This window comes from Thermobia domestica, chromosome 7 (genome assembly GCF_964235325.1).
Source record: "Thermobia domestica chromosome 7, izTheDome1.hap1.1, whole genome shotgun sequence".
Lineage (NCBI taxonomy): Eukaryota > Metazoa > Arthropoda > Insecta > Zygentoma > Lepismatidae > Thermobia > Thermobia domestica.
In genome coordinates this window covers 240,266,423-240,286,613 of record NC_137460.1, presented here as the reverse complement: position 1 = coordinate 240,286,613, position 20,191 = coordinate 240,266,423, and the positions used below count along the sequence as shown (strand labels likewise).

The 20,191-nt window shown below is 38.2% G+C and overlaps 1 protein-coding gene across 1 annotated transcript; it reads right to left on the bottom strand.

The window, feature by feature from the left end:
* Positions 1–17,527: 17,527 nt before the first annotated feature.
* On the bottom strand, positions 17,528–18,598 carry LOC145689623 (uncharacterized). The gene has a single exon (XM_081763810.1). It carries the CDS (start codon positions 18,596–18,598, stop codon positions 17,528–17,530), a length of 1,071 nt encoding a protein of 356 aa, XP_081619936.1.
* Between the last annotated feature and the right edge of the window lie 1,593 nt (positions 18,599–20,191).

The window sequence follows — 20,191 nt, the reverse complement described above, 5'->3', positions numbered from 1 at the left end:
TACAAGATAAGAGGTAATGTTTGGAGAAAAAACAAGTTTCTTTTATGAGACTATAAATTGGCCCGTAAAGTGAACTTTGTCCTAAGCAAGTCTCTCTTTGCGAGACAGTAACTGGCCACTAAAAATTAGGCCTTGCCCTAATAACGGCCTCGCTCTAAAAGAGACCAGAAACTTATTTCTTTTTGAAGAGATAATCACTAATATAGGATTAGGATTAGGGAAACATAACAAACATAACACAAGAAACAACGTTCCCGAACAGAGGGGCCTCGAACCCAATCCCATTGGAGTTAGAAAATGGAATTCCTTAATAAACCTACCCAGAATATTAAAACGTATTTCAAAATTTAAAACCTGCTTAATGCACTTCCCTACGTCCCCGGCGGAACTAAAAATCAAAACCTATCAAACAAGAAAGAATTCTCCCCACAAAAAGATTAGTTATCTACAGAAGTTTCTATTTCCTATCCACGATCATTCCAAATGACCATCCTTCATTCGGAATGACTCTGCCAGCCTTAAACAGCATAGATTAAAAAGTGGTTGATCTAACAGTCATTAAAACCTTCGGTCGAACGAAAGCATGTGGTTCAAACTGTTAGAAGAACCACGACCAAGCGAACGAGCTTGGTTTATATACGATTTTGCTCACAAGTGGCAGCATACAAGAAGGAAATGATTCCCAGCTATAATAAAGTTCGTTACTAATTTGAAAGAAACCGATACTACCAACCTCCCCCCTTGAAGTTTTCACAGTTCATTAGCACGTATCCGATTCTTAAACTACAGAAACAAATGGAAAAGTGTATCTAGCTAAGAAGTAAAACTTTACAACCAATTTCTCTAAGGTTATATGCAAGATAGATAAAAATGAAAATTATTATACAAATAATATACAGATAAATTATACAAATTAAATAAATATTAGATTCCTTATAAACTATATAAATATATATATATGTATTTAAATAATAACCTACACCTGGAATTTATGAACCTTAAATTATTAGACTATATATATTTTTAACCCAGAAATATTTATACAATTAGCACATATCAAGTAAGCAGACTGAAAATGTCCACTTACACGGTGAAGGTCTCGTCCTAACCTCTTCGTATGTCGTTTGACTTCGTGACGATTCAAGTTTCCTATAACGGCTTCTTTGTGGTTCTTTGATCTACAAGGAAAGGCAGCACTAGCACTGGCACTTTTTGTTTTTCGCAGTTGCCGGAACACCTACAAAAAGCTTTACCAAATAAAGTATTTTTAAAAGACTTCAAAGTCGTCAATTCGCTGGGCACAAATTTGTAAACCAGACTTAGGTGACTTTTGAAAGTTACGGACAATATCACGGTGCTTCAACATCGTTGTAACAATCCGTCTGGCACTGAGAGTTGCTGCGCCGCTGATTGAGGCGTAATCCCATATTTCTACAATCTTACTGGCAACATTAAAAAGTAAATCCTTTGTGGTAGGTCCTTTCAGGATCCTGGAATTCTCATTTTTTTTTATTTTTTTTTAGTGGTTACTATGGGTATTGTTTCAGGACATCTTCAATGGTAGGTAATTGTGTTAAGCTGAATTTCTTATGTCCGAATAACGTTATTCTTAACGTCAGATCGTAACTAACTTGTCGATGCCATAACTTCAGTATAACTGTCACCCTCTTACGAATAAAAAGAACTTAACTAACACACTGTTGTCACTTCTGTACAGAGTACTTCACACGAAAACAATTATTTACAGTGGAAATTACCTGCAGCACTTACAAATAACTCGCGTAGCAACAATCACGTTCGACGCAACTGGTTCTTTCAGATGAGCAAGTCGAAGAGAAGCGGCGTTTGGGAGGTGTGGGCGGCAGGCGACTTGTGCAATAAGGAGATGCGTAAGCCATTGAAAGGAAATTATTTATACTATTATTGCTTTTACAACTTAGGATTAAAGTGCTTTCTTCGTTATTCAAGAAGTTTAAATAATTTTATATTAAAATTTAATTGAACGTCACGTCAGGAAGTCAGTGCCTTTTTACGAATTACTAAGTAAGCTTTTATATTTGTCATGCACATATATAGCCGTAATAAATTTATGTATTTATCTTTTCCAATGCTATTTCATATATATATATATATATTGGGAAACCAGTTAGAAAGGGACTTTTCTTCTAATATTTGGGCTCTATTCGGCAGCAACAGGAGATATCTGAGTTTTTTTTGTAAGTTTTATTGATGACATTGGCCAAAAATCCTAACTAGCTGTAACCGGATGTCGATATTTTTTTACCGATACACCCTAATATGGAGCTATAAGTTCAAGGCTATTACAACTCGTCAATGTAATTTTCCCAAGATCGTTCTCCCTTTTTTGTATGATACTTTAATAGGACCAAATTTGGTGCGGGTTGTGGGCCACTCCATTGCTTATCCAAGTACGCCAGGTCAAACCTCCCTAAAGATACCCATATTGGGTCTTCGTCTCTGGGAGGATGGACAAATCCTATTGTGTGATTTACGATTCCATGCCCACTGAAAGTCTGATTACATCTCGTATACGCTCGCCATTCATCAGTGCATATAAAGCTGTCAGAATCTATGCATTATTGCATAAGTGTAAATATCGTGACAGATAATCTGTTAGAAATAATGATTCCAAATCGCAGCTTTATCGCCGTACTAATTCCACTGAATAACCACACATCATGCTACATTCCCATTCTTCTAATGTTAGCTTTTCTTCGAAATAAGTATGTCTCGTCAACTTCAACTATATCTGTATACTTTCAATAGGAATATAATGATGTCATGTTAGTTTTCTAAGTACGGTTCTAAATTAGCTATACCATGCTACCCATGTAACAGATGCCGCAGAAATATAATTCGCAGCTTGTGTGACGTTTACGTTTGTCAGCCAGCAATATGCAGTCTTCACGACAGTGTCTGTTCTAGCCCTGTTCAAATGTATTTTCTCGGCTAAAGTATTTTTGTAGGCTTAATCCTATGGTAACTTGTACATCGAAAAAGCTAACCAATACCGTATTACGATTTGTAACTGTGTGCATGTTGAGGTTGCACTGAGGACATGAAATAACTATATTCCTGTCAGGCGAAACACTATAGGTGTAAAATAAACGGAGGCCTTGTATGTGCGCTTCTTCTGTACGATGTCTGTCGCAATTAACACTCAAATAGGCATCCCAAGTAAATGGGTTTAGTTTGTCACCCATCATTAGTTCATGTGCATTCATGACCACTTTATCTATATGAAATTTCACCTTGAATTCTGAAGTGATTGCAAACAAAGTGACTATTATCTGAATCAGTCGTAAGCACAAGTAAGCACACAACTGAATAAACTATTCGGTTTTATGTACAACTTCATGACAAATGGCTACCAGCTGGTCGAATATGTTGGAATATTTCCAAGTTTAGTTCGAGAACAAGTCATCTCCAGAGTATGGCATGTTTTGAAACTAAATGGAGATCTCATTGCTCAATATTTCTTATAACGATTGTCAAATCAAAATCGCCACTTAATATGAAGCCACTTTTTAAATATTATTCACCGTATACAAAAGTGGTGTTAATCATTACTGCTTCAAGCTCAACGGTATTGCTCTCTCCCACGTAATATTATTAATGTATTACAATGTGGATATTTGCTTCACGTCAAACCACAAACGCTATTTTCTTTAAAAAAAAAAAAAAATCATGCAATGTACTTTAACGTGCTGTAAATCGTTAGTGCTTCAAGTATAACATTAGTGTTTTCACCTATCTCAAACTGTTAACGAATTAATGTGACGATATTGATAAAACGTCAAGCCAGAATCGGGACTAGGGACATCCTCGTAGCGCGCTAGGAACATTGTTCTTAGAATATGCTTTAGCTGTGTGAGTGTAAACATGTAAACTACTGAAAATTGTTAAATACTGTTAGTCAATAACTTAAATTGTGTATCTTAAAATTAATAAACATCTGTTTGCATTCAAATTCTTATCCCTCATATTTTATTTGCTTTCCTTGATAATACGTTCTTACGATAATTGTACATATTAAGTATTTAATAAACTGATATAAACCTATTTACATTGACATTCTTACTCTGCATATGAATATATAGAATAACTTTAACTCGTTCAATACTAGGGCCGCGGTGGCTCAGTGGTAGAGCGTTCACATCTGGTGTTTGGGGTCCCAGGTTCGATCCCAGCCCACGCCAAGTGAACTTTGTGGTGGACAAACACCATCTGCGCGAGTTTCCTCGGGGTTCTCTCGTTTCCTCCCACTTTCTTCATTTCACTATTTCATTCATTACTCATCATCACAGTCTCTTTTAGCCTAACCGGCATCACTGTGGGACGTAAAACTCAAAGATTTCATTTTTTCGTTCAATACTATTGAGGCACATACTATTGGCGACAACCGTCAAATAAGTGAAGATACACAAATGCAATTCACATTTTCGTGTTTTTCCTCTTTCTTATACTCTATGTTACATGTTGACTGAGGAAGATTCAAGCTGTTAATTTTCAATGTGAATTTCAACGTAGTGCGATATTACTCAGAAATAGATACGGGATAATTATCTAAAATAATCATCATTTTTATAGAAAACATAAAATCAGCCGGAAAAATTAGCGTGTAGTGAAAGAATTACTTACAAAAAAAACTCTTATAGTGTTTTCTAGTGTTTTTCCTTATTAAAAAAATTTGTTGTAATCTTTCTATCTTGTAACCTTTTCTATCTCAAATGCGTGCAAAAAAAATCTACAAGGCACTTATAAATACTAATTGTTTTTAACTAAATGTGAGTGATGGTGGAAAAATACATACGAAATTCAAGGATTTCCTCAAACCCCCAAAATGTGTATTCATGTAACCGACCATAGCAAAAATCATTAAATCTGTAACAGATGATGTAAACATTAGCCCACCTTCATCAGAGAGAAATATATATAGAAAACCTTAAAGCTCCGTACTTTGTTTTTCTATGAGATAACAAGAATATAGGTAGTTTCACTGAGTAGCGAATTTGTTCTTGCGTAGGTAACAAGTATTTTATTTGTTTTTTATAGTCGATGGAATGGCGGAAGCTTCATAACGGGGAACTACATAGTTTATACGGTTTACCCAACATTGTTAGGGTCGTCAAGTCTAGGAGGCTTAGGTGGGCAGGTCATGTAGCCAGAATGGAAGAAAGTAGAAACGCTTTCAAAGTCTTGACTGGTAGACCCATAGGAAAACGACCATTAGGAAGACCTAGGCGCAGATGGGAGGATAATATTAAGATGGATCTCGCAGAGATAGGAATACAAAGTAGAAACTGGATGCAATTAGCTAAGGATAGAAGTCAGTGGAGAGCTTTTGTGACCGCGGCACTGAACCTCCGGGTTCCATAGGCCATAGAGTTAGTTAGTTAGTTAGTTAGTCGATGGAATCTGCTGAAATTTCTTTCGAATCTTTTTCCAGCTTGATGCGCTCTCACTGGCAAGCTGATTGGGACCAGGCGATTGGGAATAAACTTCACGCAGTTAAGCCGATTCTTGGAACGTGGCATACATCTTCTTCCTCTTGTCGTCGGGATGAGGTGCTCCTGGCGCGTCTGCGTATTGGACACTCTCATCTGACGCATAGTTATTTATTGCGTGGATTAGACCGTCCTTATTGTGAGGAATGTATAGTCCCCCTGAGTATTCAGCACATTCTTGTTGAATGTCCTGAATATTCAGATCTCAGAGAACGTTACGGACTGCCTTCTCTCCTTACCCGTGCTTTGGGGGATGATCATGACGTTGTTAGCCGGGTAGTTAAATTTGTTTCTGATTGTGGAGTTGCTCACGTTCTCTGAGCTGTTTTAGTCTGTTGTGCTTGTTTTATCGCTGCTACCTTTTTTATATTATCTCTCATTTTTATCTTTTTTCTGTATATTGTTATCGTTATATATTTTAACTTATTTATTCTTTTATCTTCTATTTTTTACCTGTTTCCCTTTGCTTTTCATTTAGCAGCGCTTTCGTTGTTTGTACATTATTCCTTTTAGTTTGTTTTCTTTTTAAGATGCAGTCCTGAGCAACGCTGTTAATCGAGACGGGGACATATAGCCTCGTTGCTGACGTCCCCATTACTCCCCCTACTCATTCATTCTTTCGAATCATCTTACAACATGGACGGATTGCCTTCATGCTAATGCATGTTACATCTGCGTAGTTTAATAATTAATATTTTTCTCACCAGTATTCATTAAAATTAAAATAACGTAACGTTATCCTCATCAGACGTTAATTGGCAGAAATATTTTCATTGCATTAATATGGCTACATAGTTTTAATTCTTTCATTTTATAAAATTAAATTTTTAATATATAACAATCAGGTATTGTTTAATTTACTGTTTCGTTTTAAGTTTTTAGTATAACTGCTTTTATATTATTATTTTATTATTATTTTGACTTTTCTCTTTTCATTATTATTTTAATAAATTACTCCAAATATGAGGAATTTTTGAAATGTTCGATCGATCGAAAGTTCTATCATATAAGTTTGTTTTAATTTCGTGATTTTTATCCTTCATTCGTTCTAATATAGTTCATCCCATAATTCATGTAGTTGAAGTCCATTTTTTAATTACAAAGCAAAATGATCTCGATATTTGACTACAACGAGCACTAACTTGAGAATCACATACAACAATATATATGTACACTAGGGTGGTCCAGAAACATGGCCATAAACGAAATTTGTGCAGGAGACCGCGGTACCCTCCATTTTTTTAAACATCTAATGCTAGTATTATTTTGGTAGAATTTCTGGTTCCTAGTCCCACTGGAAGATGGTGCTCAACCACCTTTTTCCTTAGAAATACAGTAGAATCTCAGTTATCTCAAACTGAAACAAAATGTTTTTTCTCTCTTATCCTGATAAAATAGTGAATGCTTAACAGTTCCACAGTGCACAGTTCCAATTCACAGTTGCAGGGCATCTATGACGAACAGTTTAGTTGTATGTGTCGGAACTGTTCTCCGATTTGCCTCAAAAGCTTGCAGGAGAAACTGTTTATCTTCGTCGTTTGTAAAGATTATTAAAGACCTCGAAAAGCTTGACCCCTCTATCTGCGGTGTCATTCACGACTCGAAGTTGTTTCACTCGCTCTTTGCCTTCCTGATAACCTTAGTTCTTCTTCCATTCACCCGGCGGAAGGTTGAGAAATTCATTTCCAATCTGTAAACTGGAGAAAAGCTTTGCCGTTCGGCGGGTTGCAAAATCTCCGAGACTTACTTCTTCTTTGAGTAAAGTCGCATCACCTCTCATTGTCCTGGCTGGGCTTAGTTCTCATTCCTTGGACAATTTTGTTTCTCTCTTCTGCCGCAACTTTGTCTGAGAACAAGGCGAGACCTACAAATTCATCGAAAAAGTACCATAAATGACATTCGAGAACTTTTCTCGTGACGATGCTGATCTCATAATCGATATCTTGATATTTCTGCAACTGGATCCATAAGTTCAGATCTCCATCAGGAGCTTCAGCTGCTAGTGGAGCTTGTATCCATACCTTGGTATAGAGAAGGCTCCGAACAGCACGAAACGCTCATGGTGGGTTTCCTCCTTCTTGGGGTACTGGAACACATCATGCTGATCTCGAAAAAAAAAGGATTTTCATTCCTTAGATTAACTTCGTCATCCACCGAGCGTGGTGAACTGGCCCTGGAGATCTCCAATGAATCTTGTTAGGGAGAACTCCTACAACAACCATCGTCAGCTCGGTGAGTTCTTGATAATCATCTCTGGGTTGCAATTTCATTTTTCGATAGTTTCCTGCAGGAAGTCTACAGTTGAAACCATAAAAATTTCACTTTCCTTCTTGATTTCCAATGGCCGAAAATTATCTCTCTGAACCTGATCCCTAACCCCCTGGAATCTCTTGAAGATAGGAATGTCACGTAAACTCGAGCAACCTAGCATAGAGTGAAGACTTTCGCAAAAATCAATTCCATCACATGGTGACGACATGCTAACCACAGAACCTCTCGGCCAATCCTGTGTTCAAGAAGAACGCACACTCCACTGATATGACCTGTGTTCACAGTGGTGGTGCCGAAACTCATGGCATGCACTTTGTCGATTAAGTTCCCCTGTGTGATAATGTCATGAACGATCTTGGCTTGATACTGTTCCTGAATACAATTTTGGCACACCAAGGAGCTTCTCGTGACCATCGCCAGACGGTCAACTTTTCCCCACGGAAAATTTAGGATAGAATTTTCCCATCCCAGTGGATCACGAGAGGATATTCCGGAGAAAATTCTTTCTTCAGAGAATCCGATCTCTTTTTCCTGGATTTCTTTCGCTCCGTGCGGACTGAGCTTCGTGAAAGTGGAAGGGATTTAGGATCGCAATGTAGAGCTGCTGCTATCGGAACGATTAACCGGACTGCTTGGCTATCAGATGTTTTGTTTGGATCCAGAGAGTGTGTTACTACCTGGATGAAGATCTCGGGTGTTTGAGCCGGAAACGACAAATGGGCGGAAAAGGTCATGACATCCAGCTGGTTCGAATTCCTCATCCGAACTGGAAGTATTTTCGGAGTTTTCTTCATCTGTAAAGCGAACATTGGAAGCTGCTGATAATGATGACGTTGAAGCAATTGATCTTTGTCTGTGTTCTTCTATGTTTCGTCGCTGAAGGGCTCGGTCCTGCTTTTGTACAAGTGTCTTGTCTTCTGCAACCAGAAATATATGATCCCCCCGTTGGTCTATCCAATCTTCCTTTATTTTCATAACGGTCAAGGCAGCAGAGTGGACGATATCAAAGAATGGTTCCTATAACTTTACAAACTCCAAGTCCCTACTGCGCTGGGCTTCAGAATTGCGCCCCTTGTTTTTCTTCAGCAGCAACCAAATGTAATTGATAGTTTCTATTGTTTTCAACTAGGGGGAAAGGGGGTAATGGCACGCTGTGTATAATTGCGCGCAACCCTGTTTACAAAGAAGCAGAAGGTCTGCTTGGTGCTCCACCCCACCAACAACGTGCCCAACGAACCTCACTTGAGTGGGAGAGCGCTGCAGAGAACGTACTGGGGAGTATGACCATATATTGAAAATCTTTGTTTTTCTTTAAAAAAATACCAGTTTTGCAGTATTTTTGTAGTCAATATGTATGAATAGCCAATTTAGAATAAATATAGGGTTTAGTATTTTGTAATATTTACACATGACGGTCAAGAACAAAAAATCAAGATGGCCTGATTTGGAAAAATAGCACGCATGAACACATGACTGCGTGTGATTACCCCATTGAGTGGATAATTTAGAAATAATACTCTAAATACTAACCCTAGGAAGATGGAGGTACCATCTGTCATATGGAAGACGAAAGGGGTATCAATTTTGCCCGCGTTTGTAAAATCCATTTTTAACCCCACAAATACTTTTCAGTTATCTAATGACTACTGCTAATAAATATGAGTTTTAAATTCATATTAAACATGACTTACACTTCCTCGCTCGCTTTTGAACATATAGTTTTAAATTTAATCTTCTGTACAACCCTCTTACTTACTGTTGCACGAGAAGTACACAAATAATAGTTCTAAGCCGGTAAATATACTTGGAAAAGTATTGCGCAGTAACAATATGGTATGTTCAACCTTTTCCGTTGTTCTTCTCGGAATGTCCAATTGTTACAACACCGTTGATATATTATAAAATGTATAAAGAAAGAAATTGGTTTAATTTCGTTCTTTACGGATCGTGCGAAATCTTCATGCAAGGACTACTAACAAAGCAAACTGGACAGAGGACCAACTGAAGGTGAACGCTAGGAAAATGTGAACAAAAATCCGAGAGGTTACCAGATCTTTTGGTATTCATGAAGCTACTATTAGAACAAGATTAACAAAAGGAGTTTTTGGTGCACTTAGTATGATAAGGAAACCAGTGTTTACGCAGCAGTAAGAAGAAATAAAACGCCGTATCATTACATTGTCGAACCTCTCCTATGGAATTATTTTAATGTAGCTTCGTCGAGTTGTCTTTTAATTTGCATCACTAAACAAGTTCCCGAACAATTTTTGTACAAAAACTAAGATGTCTGGTAGAGACTAGGCTGGAGCATTTTTGAGACATAATCGGCAAGTAAAGATCAGAAAACCAGAAGCAACATCTCTACCGAGAATTACGAGCTTCAAGAGAGACACAGTGAACATATTTTTTTGACAACTAGAGACAACTTATGGACAAACACCACTTCCCTACTACATTTTTAATATGGGATTTTTAATATGGTTGAAACGGAAATCACAAGAGTTCAAAAACATAAGAGAATTCTTGCTCTTAGAGGGCAGAAACAAGTTGGAGTAGCAACAAGTTTAGAAAGAGGAATTAATATTACAGTAATCTGTGCAGTGAGCCCAACTGGAATTCTAGTGCTAAATTGAAGCCTTTAGATATTTCAGCGTTCAGTCTCCTGAAATGTGCATACAATGATGCTTGTTATTCATGGATGCGCCGACATCCGTACGAACAAATTGAACTTGGTGACGTTCCCGAAAATTTTAAACTTGCGTTTGAGAAAGTGTGCAGCGTTAAAAATGCCAGGTCAGGCTTTGAAAATGTGGTATTTTCCCCACGAATCCAGAAGTTGTTACAGATGCTGATTTTGCTGCAAGTGATCAGTGCAGTAGTCAAACTGAGAAGAATGTGGAAGAAGACCTTCCTCATGATGCAATGGGCTCGAGGAAAGAAACATTTAGTGACGTTTCTGAACTGGCAGTCGCTGGACCATCAAGAGAAGGTAGCAATTCCGAAGAATCCTCCGCAATATTCCAGTTAACAATTTCTCCAGTTCCTAGGCAAAAACGTCGTTAATGAAGCAGAAGGGAGAGCAGAAATTCTAACAGCAACAAATCGTGAGGCTCTTCTACAATAAAAAAAAAGAGCGCAGAAAGCAAATAAGTTTAGGGAATATCATCATAAAGAAAGTTTATAGACGAATTAAACTCATAACTCAACTGTTGCGTGCTATTACCCTCAGCTGTAGGGTAATTGCACGCAGTGTAAGGTTTCAAATTTCTGTCTGCTATCTTATAACAGAGAGTAATTATACAACTGTTCCGAGTTATTTTATAGTAAACATACGTAGGTATGTACAGCACTATTCATTAGGTTCTTTGGTGTTCTCTCATTGCCGTTCTGGGCACTTAAAAAACACGTGTCAATAGCCCCTTTCCGCGTACATGCTTCTTCAGAGTTGTAGGAATTTGTAGCCTTAAACCACATCATTAATTTCTCGCTTGTCGCCTGGCTAGCATTTCGCACCGAACTTTGTTGTATGATATCTTCATGTGATAATGAAACCGTGTTAAGACTTGCTTCGTAGTTGGGAGCTGTTTCAACCTTAATAGCGGCTAAGTCACGGACACCAATCAGGAAAACTTCCTTGCTCGGGCGAGTTCATGCCATTGTTTGAAAAGTTCAGAACGAAACACCATTAAGAGCACTTCGAAAGCTATGTTGAATCGTACTCACAATTTGTCCGGAACTCAGTTTAATTTACTAATACAAAGACATGAACATAAATAGTGAACTAAGCACTTTGCATGAAACTTTATTGGCTCTGGTTCCAGGTCCCTATTATTCTTCCCCAACAATACTTCCTTCTTCTTCTTCCTTCATAAAAATGTGAAAACAATGTAAAACTTAAGTTTCGAAAACAATAGCTGTTTTTCCAATACATTTCTTCAATGACTCGCCTGCCCTCCATGGGCCACACCCACAAGTAAAAAAATGTATGTAAAAGATTAATTAGCATTAAGCAAGCATTATTCCTTATTTTAATCATTAAATAAGTAAACTACTTTAAATAACAGCAATGTTCAGTCCAGCGTTCCATTTAATAATTCATAATAATAAAGCTTACACCTAAATATTGAACACTTGAGTAAAAAAGCAGTAACCTTAAACATGTTTCATGTCTCACTAATTGTATGTGTATACCTTGTAATAGGATAAAAAAGGAATGTCTCACTTGTATGATATGTTTTTAAAATATGGTATATATAACAAAGCAAAATAATGGAGAAAATGTTATCTTTTATGGGGTCGTTGAACACCATCTTCCCTTTGAGGTAGAAATCCAGAATTACACCCTAAAGTTACTATGTATGAATCTGAAAAAACTTAGAGGGTGCCCCAGGCTGTAGCACAAAAATGAATTTCTTGGACCAGCCTAATGTAGACACGAAGTATATATATATATATAATATGCAATATCTAGTCACAAATGTTAGAAAGTCATAGTCACTGTAAAAACTGTCAGGATTATCTGAAAACAGACATATACAAAAGCTCTATCGCAAATTTAAAACAAGCTTATAGGGGAAACGGGAATAAGGAATGGGCTGTTTCTTTATATTTCCTTGAACTTAATTACCTTTGGTTGTATGCATGAACTTAGTAAATTACGCAATATACGATTACGGTACGAGAGGGAGATTGTAATGAATCTCATAAATCGTCATATATTTCCTATCTATCATCAGCGCAAATGTAATGACACAGGTAGTGTCCTAAACCATTTGAAGATTGTGTTGGTAGAAATTCAATCATGCCTTTCATACATCATTCCATTCTATATATCAACATTGTTTTCGGAAAATCTTCCATCAGCGTATGGATTTTCTCCTGTTTATAATCTTCAGAATTGCCTGACGAAAACTCTGCATTCCCTGAGTTATTTCAATAAATACAATCGATAATATTCTTACAATTTTTACAGTATCATTGCACATAGTAGTTGGAAAGTGTAGGATCAAATAAGCTGTGTGAGAGAGGGATCAATGATTGTCTCTCTAACCGAGCATAACAGGAGCATTGACATGTATGAAGATTTTCAATTACTCTTGCTTTTAAGTGATCTGGCCATGTTCCATAATTTGTACAATATTTAAAAAAAAATGTGGCAATTCTAGCTCGACGTCAAGTGAATATCGCCACTTTAATTTGTTAATAATTTTACATGGGTGAGAGCACTAATGACTGACATCACTTTCGTATACGTTGGATAATATATATAAAAAAGAGGTGATTCTGGCTTCACGTTAAGTAATTATCACCACGTTAATTTATTAATATCGTATTCATTAATACGTGGATAGAGCACGAAGGTAGTGCTTGCAGCACTTACTAGCACTAACGATTAGTATATTTTTAATTTAATTTTTAGTAAATGGCGATTTTGACTTGATCTGTTGACGAAATCTGTTAAACAAGAGGTTGTACCTATTGTTGTTAATTGTATCTAACAATGATATATATACTTCTAACACTGAGGAATATATAAAGAAACAATCCGTCCCAGCAACGAAAAGATATAGATTATCATAGGAACAAAAAGTTTTTAGCGACACAAAAATATGATTGACTTGATTCAACGTAGGCATGAAAACTACTGGCATAATGAAAAGGTTGGTAAGAATATACTTCAGTACGGTAAGTGTCCCAATAATAGTTGCCTTTCATTTATGGAGTGATTATCGTATAAAGCAGTGCTTTTGATTTCAAAAGAAATTGATTTTATAGATTTTCTTGAAAGATTTAAGTGAGGATTTACTCTAACAATACCATATGTTCTGATCATAATAATGCGTGCTCAGTGAAGTTTTTTAAGTTGCGCGGGGTCACATTGATAATGGTAGGAATCAAATAATTTCGGTACTGGCGGGGTCTTCACAAGTTTAACTTTGCAGTTATGTTCATTTGCAATTTAAAGCATGTCTAGAGATAAACGTATTTTCTTCAGAAATGCTATAAATTCTGCGTAGTTTGTCAGATGGTTCTCGCACTACCCAACTCATGGCTGTAGGAGGCTCATTAAGTATTTTGCTAGACGTTACGTAGGACTTCCGTGGTGGTGACAATAGGTCACAGTGGGATACTAGGTTTATGTATCTTTGGTAAACCATATAAATATGGAGTTGGCTTCCATTGGACAAAAGTTGTATATATATTTCTTCTGCTAACCCCGATTTCTTCAGAAGCTTGGTGGTTCTTCGTTGTGGTATCTTTCGTCAGAGCTTTGTAGGGTGTTTCACCAAGTAATCTTCTCTTTGTAAACATGAGTAGGCAGAATCATTGTGCCGTTTCCTTTGTGTAGAGGTAAAACTATAGTGTCTGGATCTTGGCGGATTGACTTCAGTACTATAAATTCGGCTTTGCTGATGTTCGGCCTCTTTTGAGGACCAAGGCTGCTTTTTGTCTAATCTCTTCTGCCTCTTAATTTGGCAAGGAGTGAACGGTTTATTTTATACTGGATATAATATCAGCTGTTGGGATTACTTTATGCGCTGCAACGAATTTCAAACGGTTATTGAGCACTAAGATGGTGACTTCATCATGATGGTGTTCCGTAAGATTGACCACAGCTTTAGACTTCATGCAATCCCTTCTGGCGCGTGCTGATCTGTAAAAGCGGTCAAACATCTTGTATCTGGACCTGTTGAGGAACTATCAAGCAAATCCTAGTCGAATGGCGACAGATATAGGGAGAGCCAGATGTGAAGATCGAAGCTGGTAATCTATGCGATTCAGTTGCCTGCGTATATGGTGAATGTGTTCACGGGCTAAAGCCAGGTCTGTTTTTCTAAAAAAGAAAAAAAATGCTTATTTCAGGAGTAAGGAGAGAAAAACGGAGTGACGACAAATGTTTGAATATACATTTTCATAGGAAGGCTAAACTAGACAAATTTCGAGCGTTCTTAAGGCGCAGAACTTGAAGCTGGTGAATTCTGCGGACTGTATCCTCCGGTAGAGGTATTCGGAATAAGAACTGAAGCTTTCGTCTTGTCGTGGTGAATGTAATTGTTCTTTGGCAATCAGCCAGGTGAATTCTACGTTGTCCAACGTTTCGAGAACCAATTTTCTTCTTCTCGTTTTCAAGGTTAAGTATGAGAGTCCCAAAAAAAAAAAAAGCTTTTATTACATAGGTGCTGCCAGGAAGGGAGCGGAATTTGATAGGCCAATGACGACTTCCAATCAGTATTAATCTATTTCCTCTGTTGTGATAGGTTCGTTGCTTGAGTTGACAATGCCAATTCGATTATATACATCGCGGGATGTGTAAACTAACTGCAAATACATTATTTTGAGATAAACGAAAATTCGCTCTTTGCACACACACTTAATCACAAGTTACCTTAAGATACACAGTTAACTTCCTTTGGAAATAGTAGCAATATAAGATAATTAAAATTAAATTTTCACAATTTCGGATATACGATGCGATTTTTTTTCTTACACAGATTAAAAAAATATTTGAAACATGGCCTAAACAGAGGAAGCAGATTGCGTTAAACAATACTTCTTGCAAACACATTTTTTTTGTTCTCAAATATTCTTTTTTTTTTTAGGACTAATACTACCTCCCAATGTCGAAAGTTTGTCTTGGAGTCAGACCAATGACCCAGTGTGACCTAGCGAAGATGAAGCAATGTCATAGTTAGAGCAGTGAATTCAGCAAATTTTTGAATGATCTGCACATAATCTTTCCCTTCATTGCAATGATCTTGATCACTGACGGAGATAGCAATCGAATCTACAATTGAGGGAACACAGTATACGATATATGGTACAATCATGTCAATTTCTGGATTTTCCGGTGTTGGTGGGCGTTGAGAACCACCACCGGTCTTAAAGCAATAATCCATTTCTTCACCCGTTTCCTTTCTACGTTTAGCCTTCATACTCTCCCAAAACTTACTTAATTTCTTCCATGTTCGCTACAAAAGAAGAGAAAACAATGAGCCTTGAATTAATTTACAACTGACATCTGAGGAAGTAAGAACACCCAACAATTCTTTCAAGAGAAATATAGAATTTCATTTCATTTCATTTATTTGCCTGCTTCATTAGCTTGTTAAAACAAGAGAAAAATTAGTAAATCTAAGCTTTCTCTAACTTTTTAATCTCTACTTTTCTAATGCCTGCATACTATACTGTTATTTTCCGTTCTCTTATTTCTGGATTCTTTCTGTAACATTTAATCCTTTAGCAAATAAATCTTTAAGCAGGTAGTACGAAACAATGAAGGTGTGGAGATAGGAACTGAGAGTAATAATAGTATCCAAAAATAGTAACTTGAAATGGTGGACATCTCTGATGCGCTCTTAAAATAGTAGCAAAATACTAGTTTTATTTCCATAACGGCTAAATTGTACTAAAGTGAATCTGCACCCAGAAAGAGGGTGGGTCCTCCAGACGTAAATGTGAAGCCAGGAATTTACCAATGAAACTACTCCCTGAAGCAACATTTTTAATGTAGCAAGAGTCCATTACGTAATGACAAAAGTTTGTAACGTACCGGTTTACCGGTAACGGTACATTGGTTTTGTTTTGTTGTCTGTGCTATTATTCTGTGGCACCCGTATAGTTAATTAGTGCAGCGTTGTTACCGTTAACATATTTGTTGGAGTGTATTCGTTGCTAGGTTAATTTCCCATTGATTCTTTCTTTGGTTCACTATATTTGCTTTTGTGTTACTATCTTTTCACTAAAGTCATTGGGGGTGAAGTCGGTGTATTAAGGATAAAATGCACTACACTGTGCTTATGCAGATAGTTATTTGAAAATTAAAACGCATGCTAGATACAGTGAACCTTTTACTGTAAACTCAATGGAAATGGATGTACAAGTGTGAAACAATAAAGTGAGGAAAGAGAGAAAAAGAAAAGTCGGCGACTTCCCCGCTTCACCCCGTTTGTGGGGGTGAAGTCGCTAGGTGCATGGGTGAACTGGGTACATGTTTACTACTAATCATATGTTCTACTAGGTCCCACTACTTCGTCATAAAACATTATATCTCACTACATCATCACTAGAAATTTTCCACCTTCAAGCACACTTTCAATTCAACATTGGCTGTTCACAAAGTTCGACTACAAACATTCAGTTTAACATTTTCCACAAACAAACTGTTTTTTATAAAAAGCACCACACAGTATTCGTGATACCAGGTGTCGCAACTTTGGCACTGTATCCACTCCAAGAATTTGGTACATGTCTCGTTGCTGTATGGTCGTCCACAAAACCCACAGATGTTTCTGTTGTCAGCAAAATCGGCAGTACGTGCCGCATTGTCTTGAGTACTTGCCACCGCCAACTCAAGAGACTTAGGTGTAGGTTTATGTGCAAACTTACCTCGTTGTCCTGTCAGCTGTGAAATATGATCGGGGGAAGTAAGTATTTCCGTGCCCTGCCTGGCTCTTTTCCCTGTCTTGTGTGAAGCTCTCTTTGCAGGAGAAGGCAGACTCTCCCGCTCTCCAAGCGTGACTGTGATTCCTGTCTTGTCGGTTGTTCATTGTCTAGCCTTCTTTCTTCATGAGACGCGTTCGTTACAGTGACGTCGATAATTTTGTCATCACTAATGGCCAGTCTGTTCAATGGAAATATGCCAGTAGTTGTAAAACCTGCTACATCATTTCCCACTGTGGCAGCTTTCCCCCATGCCTGATTCAGTACCTGACCGAACTACACTTTTGTTAGTGATCTTCCTGGGTTTGAGAATACCCACTGGTTGCAAGCTTTTTAAAGAGTAAACTAAGAGGGCGAAAGACAGCTTTGTCTAATGGTTGTAAAGCATGAGCCGTGTGACTCGGAAGACACAGAGCTGTGATTTCCTGTTCAATGCTGTACTCTAGTACTTCCAACGACTTTGTGTGGGCTGCATGGCCATCCATGAGAAGTAAACAAGGCCCTTGTGGCTTGTGTTTGACGAAGTATTTTAGCCGCTCTAGAAACGCAACGTCGTTGACGTAACCAGAATCCGTCATTAGCACTTGGGAGCCTGGTGGTAAGCCATCACGATATTCGTTCTTTAATCGTTTCCCTTTGAAAACCACAAACGGTGGGAGAAACATGCCCGTAGCATTGCAGCACGCAATCACTGTTACGTTTTCCCCCCTTTCCTTGGATGTAAGCGACGCAACTTTACGTTGCCCTTTTCTAGCGACGACTGCGTCTGGAGGCTCGTTGTTGAGAGGCAATCCAATCTCATCTACATTGAACACATTTGCACCCTTATCGTGAAGATTGAGTTTAATTAATACCCTTTCAAGCATATTGTAAAACTCATCCAGTCTTTCCCGTGTTAAACCAGAAACCCGAGCTTGCGATATGCCAACAGGTGTCCGTATGGTAAGCTCTGGGTGGCAATGCATAAAGCTGTGGAACCAGTCATACCCTGCTCCACGGCGCGCTTTGTCAAACGGGTGATCTATTTGCAACCATTCAGCATAACGAAAGGCTGCCCTACGAACGTCACCTGGTGTGACTGGGAATCCCCTCTGTGCAAATGTTTGTAATCGGTATCCTAGAGCATTCTCTTGATCTACACTGAACACGGGCTGGCCACCTATAGCCATGTTAACTGTGCCTATCTTACCTCGGTGTACGTGTCCGCGCAGTGTCTCGAAGGGAACACCAAAAGCCTTACTTGCTTTGAAAATGGAGTCTCCAGCTTCTACTGCCTTCACTGCTGCTTGCATTGTCGCCGGCTTCCATTTCGTGATAGGTCTTCTAGAGTTGGTCCTCCTTTTGTACGTTCGTGGCATCTGAAAATTAAAATCCAAAATTATCACACATGCGAATAGGTCTGCATTAGTATTACTAACCTAAGCTACGTGAATGTATCAATTATAAACAACTCTTGTGTCACATGGACATTGGAGTGTTTTCCTCCCCTTAACGGAGTGGCTAGCATGATTTTCTGTGGTGCACGTAATCCCGGGTTCGATCTCCTGTGGAGGCACTCTTTTACCGAAATGTTTTGAAGTCCACTGTTAATAATTGTACATCCTGTCCTATGTAGCTTTCCTGCTCTCATAGTATGTTAAAATGTACGCAAACGGAACAAATGCACATTGGACCGGATGACCATGCCGTGATTGCAGTGTTGAGACATTGCTTGACTATTGCTAAGGAAAGCTGCTGTAACATGATACTGGTTTGCCTTGTAATTACGGTCCAGTTGTAAGTCGTTAACAATTGGAAGTAAAAGTTTCATATTTATTATATTCCAGGTTCGGTGCGTTATTTTGGTTACTGAAACACGTGGCGTAGTTGCTAACGCCTTTGGTGCGTGCTGTCCCGGGTTCAATTCCCAGTGGGGTCACTCTGTCGAAAAGGTGTAACAGCTTTTTCAGGTCTGCCATCCTGAGAGATTTTTCCTGGGTTTTCCGCATTTATACCAAGCAAATGCCGGGTTGGTATCTAACAAACAGGTCCCAGGCCGCTTTCTTCCCCACCCATTCCTTTCTTTCTTCCCTTTCCCCGGATTGTATGATCGCCGAGGGACATCATCCCTCACACGTGAAGAGCTTAAGGCTATCGATTCCGGAATCCCCATAATATGTATAAATAAACTAAATAAATAAATGTACGCTTTTCAAAGTCGGAAATCACGACCAATCTTCTACATGGATACTACTTTATTGAAACATGCATTTTTCACCATTCATACAGGAGAGGTCTGGTACTCCCTGGCCCCTTGTTCTGATTATGCCACTGTGTTTGATTATCGAGTGCATCTTAAGGTCAAGTTAGGTTGAAACACAGCTACAACAAACATTGTATTTATTTTCATGCTGAATGTTCATTTTACAAGCATGGAAAAGACGTACTGACTTCGCCCCACATAGGTTACCCCGTTGTTTCTCTGCCAAATTACTATTAGTTCATAAAGCATCAAGACAACAACTATGTACTCTCTACACAGAAACTTTATCCTACCTCACGAAAAAATGCGCAAGTGAAAACTACACGTGCAACTCACTATACACCTTAGGTTCTCCAGAACGAAACTTATAATAGCAAGAATAAACGGCATGAGTGACTCACCTTCCACACAAAGAAGTCTCGTGGTATGCTCGTTCTGCGATCCAATTTCCTTCTTCTCACCCTCGCTCATACAGCATGACTAACTGTTTCGAAAACAAACCTTTCTTCCTTCACTCGCCTCAACACGATGTTGTCAGTTCGTCATACCTTACACACTACCGACTTCACCCCCAATGACTCTATGCACAAAACACAATCACAGTCGACTCTTCCTACTGTTGCCAGGTTGTGAACATAATACGAGTTAAAATGTTTCACCGAAGAAATTCATTCGACTACGCAGAAAACCAGTATTATAACTAACAGTC

Excerpts from the sequence above, each read along its gene's own strand:
- LOC145689623 (XM_081763810.1), bottom strand. The coding sequence starts at position 18,598 with ATGCCACGAACGTACAAAAGGAGGACCAACTCTAGAAGACCTATCACG.